This window comes from Alosa pseudoharengus, unplaced genomic scaffold, assembly GCF_046254945.1.
Source record: "Alosa pseudoharengus isolate Yale_2024_CS ecotype anadromous, Long Island Sound unplaced genomic scaffold, YU_APseudo_1.1 YU_APseudo_1.1_scf_20, whole genome shotgun sequence".
In the NCBI taxonomy this organism is placed as follows: Eukaryota; Metazoa; Chordata; class Actinopteri; order Clupeiformes; family Clupeidae; genus Alosa; species Alosa pseudoharengus.
Window position 1 is genome coordinate 36680624 of NW_027468664.1, and position 10000 is coordinate 36690623.

Below are 10000 nucleotides of genomic sequence, written 5' to 3' on the forward strand. Positions count from 1 at the left end.
GTTTGTGTATGATCTATGTATGGTTTGTTATGACCCGGCTCTAAGCCGCAACATAAAGAGGGAGTCGGGACAACAGAGATAACTTTAACCAATAAAGTATTTATTTAAAAGTAACGAAAAGCAATAAATAACCATTACCAAAAGATGTCTAGGGGAAAGTAAAAGCATGTATGCAAGTGTGTTCATGTGGGTGCGTGTATGCCAAAGTCAGTATGATGTTCCAAGATAAAAAGAAAGTGCCAGTGGGATTTGGCGCGGGAATCGTGCCTAAAACCTTCCGACCGTCCATCTGATCAACCAACCGATCGACCAACCGAATGTCATACCACCCGCCTTACTTATGTATCAGAATAGTTGCTGTTTTATAAGCAGCCTACATATACCTACATGAACCTACACGTATCCAACATGTGCCCAGAATTGGTGCAACATGTACTTATTCTGTTGGAACATGATGGATACATGTAGGCTTGTGTTGGAACATGAATACATGTAGGAAAACTGTAGGAAACTTCATTAAATTAACATTCATTAGTCTATTTGTGTCGTTATTAGTGACAAGCTTGCTACTGTTGCTTAAACTATTATGCGTAGGCCTAATAACCATCTGCAAAACAGGACTAGCTACCAAGATATGATAAATGCCATAGGCTGGCATTACCACATTTTCTCTTTCTTACATCAATACGTTATAGAAGCATATGAGCCCATCTCCAAATATGTGATTATGTAGCCTATCCTAGCCTATAGGCTAAGTTTAACAACGTTTTATGGACAATATCCCTCGGACTGCAATTTGAATAGATTTTGCTGTGCTGTAGGTACTGTAAAAGTAGGCCTACGGCCATTTCTTAGAGTGGCGAGATATACATAGCCTAAATACTATAATGTTGACACTAATACGTTCATTAAGTAGGCTAACAAATGAAAAGTGTTTTCAGCTGAAATGGCTTGAAGGCTATATGTGGACCGCCTGGACCTTTGAGCAAAGATCAGCAGACAGAGAATCCCTCAGTGTAGCAATGCAGACTGCTCGGGGGAACCTGCTTATCCAACTGTGGGTCGCCAGTCGAACACAGGCTTATCATAAATTCGCATTTATTTCAATTTGGCTATAGGCTACGATTAAAGTTCATGGTTCACAACTACTCGCAATATGCTATCGACACTAGTTAACCACAATTTGTAGCCCTATTGGTCATGTTAAGCTTTACTTGCAATGTGAAAAATCTAAGACAGTAGAAAATTATGTTTAAAGTCTTTAAACATAATTTTCTACTGTCTTAGATTTTAGACAAACAGACAAAATGCACCAAAAACAAAACCTCCGGAGAGGTAGCTACACATTTGTTGTTGCATGATAAAGCATCAACGTGCTGATAGGCATTTGACATGACGTTTGATGGATCCACCAGTTGGTAGGAAGGGAGGTTTTTGGCATCATTCCCGCGCTATAGTGGGAGAGAGATAACCCAGAGGTGCCTGCAACAGATTGTGCCTAACAGAAACGTGCCCCCCCCCCCCCCAAATCAAGAGAGAGAGCAACCCATTAAATACCCACACACCTTCACCAGGTGTGTAATTGGGCAATCTACTGTAGGGCTGCATTGCCAATGCAATGGCCATCATGTCAGGTCTGAAGGGGCACAGGGGGTCGTAACAGGTTGCATGTGCAGTGTGTGAGTGTGTGTGTATTTGTGTGTGTATGTCTGCATGTGTTTTGCATGTGCAGAATGTGAATGTGTGTGTGTGTGTGTGTGTGTGTGTGTGTGTGTGTGTGTGTGTGTGCTGTTCCCTGCTATCATGAGTGGATGAAAAGCCAAAATAACCCTGCTGGGTATCATGAGGGCAGGATTGCTGAGGCGCTGCCAAACCTAAGAGAAATGGCACATGAGATCTCTCCCCTGAGAACGAGGTTAATCTTGTTGATGTTTTATTATTTAGGTTACACAAGGCCATGGAGATTTTTTAATTTATTTTATTTAATGTCCAGCACTCACAGTGTGGACGAACAGGGGCAGTGGCCAAAATATGGTTGACTTATGCCAAGCAGGTATTCAATAACATCATTAAAAAAAATACTGTTAGTGTCTATCTATAATTATTTAAATGTCAAAGAATTCACACTTTGTTTTCTGACCCCGACCCCTCACCAGGATATGTGTTTTTCCAGAAGTCTCAAAAATCCGTTAATGCTGCAATGTCCTTGACTCTGGTTTGACCAAGCTACACTGACTCACGATCACAGTGTAGGCATTTAATGCATGTCTGTCACTGTTCACATTCCCATTGAAATGTCTACATGTGCTATTTAAACCGCGGTGATTATTAATATAGCCTATCTCTCGCTAGAGCAGACATGACCTACATGTAGGCTACTGCAGCTTTTACGCTACCCGCGGTGCAAGCGCATATTCCTTCAGAAGAGAAGAGCGACGCTCTGCTACTCTCGACGCCATAACGTGATGCTGAAACGAGAGGAGGCACGCTGACATGTTCTACGGGTCTACAATGGAGTCCACCGCTGCCTGTTAGTCGTATCAGACGTGACGATAGCACAGTTCGTGACATGCTGAGGGGAATAGTGACCGCGGACGCGCTCTGAACGCTTGAAATTGAGACAGCGGTTCCTACTGTAGGTAAGCGTGTCAGTCACTGACATGATTTACCTATTTAACCTCCATGGGATTTCTGCTCGCTTCTACTGTCATAGCTATTTACTGAAGTGCGAGGTCATTCCGATGCAAACACAGAATTCAATTCAATCAATGGTAGGCTACGGTATTGGTGAATGACAACCTCGTTAAAGAATTACTATATGCGCATACGTGTTTCGTGACCGTTCAGCTCTGTTCAAAATAACTGGTTTATATGCAACATGCAGGTGGCAGAAACGACAATGATATAGCCTACTAAACCAATCCGGGACCAATGTGAAGAAATAAATTGCCGTGATATTAATCTATGCAGAAATAGTCTATGTCGTAGCCTATATGAAAATTAGACTTCACCACATAACGCTCCGAACTTTTTAATACCAGTTTTAAGATCTGACCGAAGTGAGTCTTACTAGCCAGACTTAGGCTACTGTCTCACTTAGTGAGGCAATATTAGCCCACCGTATACCATGGTTTTGACTAATATTGCCAACACATTAATTGTTATGGAAAAAGCTCTTCCCCGGTATGTCGAAGGAGGCTAGTTGCGGAAGGAACTTTGTCTCAGCAGACTTCAAGTCAAGTTTGGAAACCCGATAGGCGCGAGCAGCAGCAGCATGCGCAGCTGATGCGTCCAATCTAAAAATAATTCGCGTCGGCAATATTCTGCGATTGCCGTCTCCCCGAATTAACCCAGTGGACAGGAATGAAACCGTGCGAGTAAGACATTTCTTTCGGTAAGTTATTAGTTGTTTCTTATCAGTGGGTTTGGTTAGACTTTGATTTTCATACATGTGGGTGTGACAGAATATTGAGTCGGCTGTGAATCAAAGTGCTGGCAGCGATGGTTTCTTTACGTTGTTTGGTAGAAGGTAGGCACTCCTACCAATATCTAATTGCTTGTGATGACATTTGATGAAAACGCATTACCTTTATAAATAATAGAAATTACTAATGGCCATTCTGTCAGTTCCTGTTAGCCATCGATTACACTTGTTGATATCCATTTGTGAGCAGTTATAGACGCAACGTACTGGTTCTGCTTGGTTTGACCAATCCATTCTAAAGAGAAACGAATTTTGTAGAACGGTGGTGAGTGGTAACGTTTTAATTACAAAAAAGTAGGCTACCTCCTGAAACATGACGGAAAACAGGCAACATGTTTGACTGAAGTGAACCACTTTACCAGAGAGGTTAGACCTCCCTTAAGTGTTACCCCCCCCCCCCCCCACACACACACACACACACACTCACTTCAGTAAATGTGAGTGTTGGATCATTGTGGACAGAGCTATGTAGCCAAGGTCCTACTAAGCCTTAATGATTTCTATATCCCACTTCATGGTTTTAAGGAAGAAGCAATGCTCCGACATGCACTGTTCTGAATCATTACTGGTTTTACATCTAACTCAAATATGTAGGCTATGTTATAGGCTATGCTCTGAGCATCATAGTGATGTGAGGTTGGTTTCCTCCCCCTCCTAGGTGGTTTTGGACCAATCAGACGGCATGGCCCTCTCCTTCTGTGGAAACGACGGGAACGACTCGTACAATGTGGACAAGGGAGTCCTCAACAATGGCTGCTTTGTGGATGCGCTCAACCTGGTCCCACATGTCTTCCTACTCTTCATCACCTTCCCCATCCTCTTCATTGGTGTGTGCTTGTGTGTGTGTGTGTGTGTGTGTGTGTGTGTGTGTGTGTGTGTGTGTGTGTGTGTGTGTTGGGGGGGGGGGGGGTGCTTTTGTGTGGTGTATCCTCTGTACTCTCTTCTTTGCAGTAACACACAACACTAGTGAAAGGGGAATAGCATTTCAGCTAAAGCTACTTTGCTACTTTAAATATCTGTGTCCATTAGAAAAGAGAGACTTACATGGACAGGCAGTGCAGTGTGATTGTGGCCTTAACGCATGCATGGCTTCCTACTTAAGATAATTGCATTGGACTGAGAGAGTAAGGCTCTCGGCTCTGCTCTGTGTCCATGCCATTTCTGTGATTATGTTTTGTGTAGTGGGGGATTTGCCGTAGTGCTTGTGTGGTGATGTTCTTGCACTCTCAGAAACATGCTTTCATTTGCACTCTCTCTTCTTCACTCTTTCTCTCTCCTTCACACTCTCTCTCTCCTTCACACATTCTCTCTCCTTCACACATTCTCTCTCTCTCAACACATATTTATATACCCTTGTCTCCACACATCTTGGCATTAGCATATTATCAACACTCAAACACATACAGTAGATGAAACTCACAATCACACCTACACGTACACACACACATTGCATACACATACTATACACACACATACACATGGTTCTTCTTCCTGTGCTTCCTCTCCACTTTTTTTTCTTTCTCCATGCATCCCTTCATCTTTTTCTCCATTCCCCTAATTGCTCTGTGCAGAATCTCTTTTGTTTTTAGTTTGATTCCAGTTTCAATCCTCTCTCCCATCATCTCATGTGTCTCTCATCTTTCTAGCCAGAAGCAAGCGGCAGCGGCAAACGTAACACAATGCTCAGACCATAATAATTTTTATCTCGTTCCTAAGCAACACAAACGGTTTGTCAATTGAATACACTCGCGTTGCGCTTTGAAAGTTGAACCAAGTTCAACGCTCAGCTTGCTCAACGCTAGCGTTACACCACCGTTCCGCTGCCGAACCATAGAGAACAATAGGAAACCTGCCGCTTGCCGCTGGCTGATGTGATCCCCGTCTATATCTCTTTCTCATGCCACTAGTATTGGTCTGAACTACATACTGTGGCTTGTAGTCAGTGGTTAAAGTGGGATTTGGCGGGTGGGGGAACCCTAAAATCCGGTGTTGGTGCAATAGGAAAAAATGACCCAAAAATGAGTATCGTGGTGTAGCAATACTTTTTGGACAACAACTGCTAGCTTCTTTGTCACCTCTGTACACGTGAAAAATTAAATCACCATTTATTTTAACAATATCATCGCACTATATTGTTGGTATGAAAGAATATATTTATTATTAATTTATCTGAGGTGGCGGAACTGCGCATTTCCCTCTTTCTCTACCTCTCTTTCTCTCTCTCTCTCTCTCTCTCTCTCCTCTCTCTCTCATTAATGAGTCAGTTTTCCCTGGGAGTGCTGGTTGAGGGGTAGTTTGCCAGTGTCCCCCTGGGACTTGTAAATGGAGTTCTGGTGGCCAGGCCACACTAGTGTTTACACAGAGGTCTTTCTCTGCAAAGGATCCCAGGGCCAAGCACCACTCAATTTGCCTCTCGTCATTAGTCACTGTGTGTCACATGGGTATGCTCTTCAGGCCTTTGCACATAGGCGCCGTCATGACTGCGACGCACTCCACTTTTGATGTTTCGATTACATTAGATTCCGAAACACTTTTGCCGCCACCTTGTAGATGTTTTTTTCCGACGCCAATAAAATCCATTTTTCATCAGCTCAAAATTTCAGGGCTGGTGTACACATGGGCTTGGGCAAGTGTCTTTTTCTATGTGGTTGTCGTTCAGTCTCTCTATGTATTTAGGCCAATTTATCGGTCAGGTGACAAGTGTCTCTTGACAAAATATGACGAGAAAGAGACTAGGGTGTCGCTAGCTACATTCAAAAAATGTAAATGCTGTAGATGTTGATGTCGCATACTGTGATTGGATATCATTTCAAAATTCTACTAAAGTTTGAGTTGTATTTGTGTGTTGACATGGTCACAGAGTGTGTTTGCTTGCTTTCGTTTGGCGGTGAGATGTAACATTAATGTCCCAAGTTGTTATAGAAACTAGTTGACATTCTACTCTACAATTTGTTATTAGCATTGGACTATAAAAGCTTACAGCTTTGCGATATCTGTTGGCAACAATTCGTTTTTGTCAAGCAACACTTGACACCTGAGCTATGAATGTACCTTTATAGCTATTCCTTTCACGTACGGGATCCTTAAGTTTACAGTTTATCATTGTCTCTTAACAGCAGAACTGTGAGTCTGAAAGTTGTGGATTTGAAGAATTATTTATCTTTAAACTTTAACTTTTGCTTGACACCGCTACATCCATCAGTCTAATGTGTGTGTGTGTGTGTGTGTGTTTTAGGTTGGGGCAGTCAAAGCTCAAAAGTGCAGATCCACCACAACACCTGGCTCCACTTCCCTGGACACAACATGCGCTGGATTCTCACCTTCACGTTGCTCTTTGTCCACGTGTGTGAGATCGCCGAGGGCATCGTCTCCAACCAGTAAGGACACACACACACACACACACACACAGACACACACACACACACCATGCATGCATGCAGTACATATTTTTGACATATTTTACTACATATATATTACATTTTATTGCATATTTGCTTCCTGGAAATTATATTAATTCAAGACAAAACACACACACACTATATACACACATCCATACAGTACATGCATACCGGTACATGGCTAAACTATTATGATGAAAATTGAAGAAATTGGACCTTTGTCTTGTGAGAGGTTGAAAGAATAGAGGATGAATGTCACAATGTGGTCCAAATTACGCCCTGGTCAAGCTTGAGTATTTTGCAAAGAAATGTCTGCTCTTTTTCCATGTATTTTTGCTGAAACTCCCATCATCTAAAAGAGACAGTCTTACTTATTTATTTGACAGGGATCAATACAGAATTGCTCAGCAATTATCCGTGCATTGCGTCATTTGATGCTAAATTCCAACCACATTTGGAAATTTGCGTCACAGGCAACGTTTGATGCTAATTTGATGGTTTTCCCTGGAAGGGTTGTCGTCTCAATGAACCTGGAAGTCATGCTACAGAAGTGCAGAGACGGAGAAGTGCACACAGGCTCATGTTCTGTCCTGTGAGAGGTTTCTGGGATAAACCATAACGGCCCAATGTATGACCGCATCAAGTTTAGGTGCAGCAAAGCTCTTTCAGTTAAGGAGTTTATGTGATGTGAGACGTCCTCTTTAAAAGAGGGGTTTACAGTAAATGCTTAAGAGGGGTCATGTTTCTCTGGATGACTCAAAGTGTGGGTAGAGTGTTTTTGTGTGTGTGTGTGTAAGTGCGAGTATGTGTGTGCGACATGGGTATGTGTCTCCGTGTGTGTGTGAGTGTGTGTGTGCGAGTCTTTTATGACTTACCCTCACTGTTGCCATATTCTTGATGAGAGACATATCTTGAAAGCAACATGAAAAAATATCCGGATCTAAGTTGATACAGCTCATTAAGCAGCAGTTCACGTCATTTGAGCCCAACCAACTAAAAGATAAATATGAAAAACATGTTTAAAGAGGCGCAAAGTGAAGCAAGAGATTCAGATTTCAGTATCATTAGTGGCCAGTTTAGGGTGGTATGTTGCCATTGACGTCACCACAGGCACTGTGTGTAGTGTGAAGCTGTCAAAGTTGGGCCTTTAGCCGGACGTGTGAAATTAACGTACGCTAGGCATGGCGCTGGGTCAGCTATATTTTTACAATCCTTGCTGGTGGAAAACAACAAGAGAGAGACACACATATTCTAGAAAAAATTAGGGAAATAATTTGTTTTTATTATTTAATGAATTGGATTTTGGAGCATAGCCCAATGCAATATAGTACTAATATAATCCCAATAGTTAGTACTACTAATTTAAAATATTGTTAGGGGTACGCAGGGTTATTAAGAGAATGTATACATGTTTAAATAGGCATGTTTATGTTGATAATTGTGAACAATTCAGATCTGCTATGATTTGAATATTTTCTGATGTCCTTGTCTGATTACATTTTATTTTTCAAACTCTGCTAAGCTCTTGGTTGGTTCTACATATCGGTATTCAAATATAGATAGATTGCTTTGACTGAAGGTGCATTTCAGTGTTATCTGCTGCATGTGTTTAGTAATTTTCTGATGAAGATGCTATGCCTGTGTACTGGTAAGCAAATTAGCTTAGCTCAATCAAAAGCTCAATCAAATTAGCAAATTAGCTTAGCATCAATTAGCTATTAGCTAAAAGTTAGCATGTTCCTTTTAAGACATTGTGCAGACAGGTGCTTCTGTCACCCTATCTGTTTCTAGTGTTTATTATTCCTCTGATGAAGATGCTGTGTGTTATGTCCTGTCTGCTTACAGGACGATGAAATCCCCCCATCTCCATCTGTTCATGCCGGCCTTCATCGGCTTCATCGCGGCCACCACCTCAGTGGTGTACTACCACAACATCGAGACGGCCAACTTCCCCAAGCTGCTGTTGGGTGAGACATTCAGCCTAATGTTTGCACTCTAGTTATGCTCTAGTAGTAATAGCATTGTCTGATGCAGTAATAACACCTGCCTAAGGTCTCCTCTGCATTGTAGATTGAATATTATTCCTCATTCTAAAAGTCACTTTGGAGAAAAGTGTTTGCTAAATTAATAAATGTCAACCCAATCGATGAATGGAAATTAATGGATTGTTTATTGACGGACTGATGAAATGCCGACGGACTGTCTGTCTGTCTATCTTTCTATGTATCTTTCTATCTCTCTCTGGTCTGCCAATCTATCAGTTCATTAGTCTATAAAAACTTAAAAGGTGAATGAAAGGTAACAACTTTTGCACAGAGTTGATTCAGATGTACACAGTACACACCATCAAACAATATCCCCATGCCCTCTGTGCCTGACACAGCCCTGTTCATCTACTGGGTGTTGGCCTTCATCACAAAGACCATTAAGCTGTGGAAGTTTGTGGAGTCGGAGAAAGGCCCTCAGCACCTCCGCTTCTGCATCACGGCCATGCTGGTCATCCTCTACGGGCTGCTCATGGCTGTTGAGGTCAACGTCATCAGAGTCAGGGTGCGTCTTTCACTTCCTGGTTAAAAGGTTCATCAGTCAGTCACACAGTTAGTCTACACATGCAGTTAGTCAATCAGTTAGTCTGGGAATAGTTAATCAGTTAGTCTACAAATACATACAAATACATACATATATGGATAGTTTCATAATCAGAGTAAGCAGTTGAGATTATATATATATGTGTGTGTGTGTGTGTGTGTTTGTGTGTGTGTGTGTGTGTGTGTGTGATTGATTGATAAATATAATAATATTTAGTGTAGTGTGTAATGTGGTAATGTGTATGTGGTGAAGTATATAGTGTGCAGACTCTACGCTGTTTCATTCTCCTATAACGTTCCCCTGTCTCCTCCTGTTGTCTGTGCAGAAGTACGTTTTCTTCGCCAGCCCCCAGAAGGTGAAGCCGCCGGAGGACCTCCAGGACCTGGGCGTTCGCTTCCTGCAGCCCTTCGTCAACCTGCTGTCTAAGGCCACCTACTGGTGGATGAACCCGCTCATCATGGGGGCCCACAAGCGGCCCATCGAGCTCAAGAAGATTGGCAAGCTGCCCATCGCCATGCGTGCCCTCACC

General features: G+C 42.3%; 1 protein-coding gene across 1 annotated transcript in view; it reads left to right on the forward strand.

The window, feature by feature from the left end:
* The first annotated feature begins 2429 nt into the window (after nt 1–2429).
* The window catches only part of LOC143136457 (ATP-binding cassette sub-family C member 9-like), a 59413-nt gene continuing 51842 nt past the window's right edge, over nt 2430–10000 (forward strand). Inside the window, exons 1-6 of the mRNA XM_076297179.1 lie at nt 2430–2639; nt 4143–4311; nt 6720–6861; nt 8728–8849; nt 9266–9432; nt 9797–10000. The exon at nt 9797–10000 is cut by the window's right edge and continues 39 nt beyond it. Coding sequence (XP_076153294.1) covers nt 4167–4311; nt 6720–6861; nt 8728–8849; nt 9266–9432; nt 9797–10000 — 780 coding nt within the window. The 5' untranslated portion in view covers nt 2430–2639; nt 4143–4166. The remainder of the gene's footprint in view (nt 2640–4142; nt 4312–6719; nt 6862–8727; nt 8850–9265; nt 9433–9796) is intronic.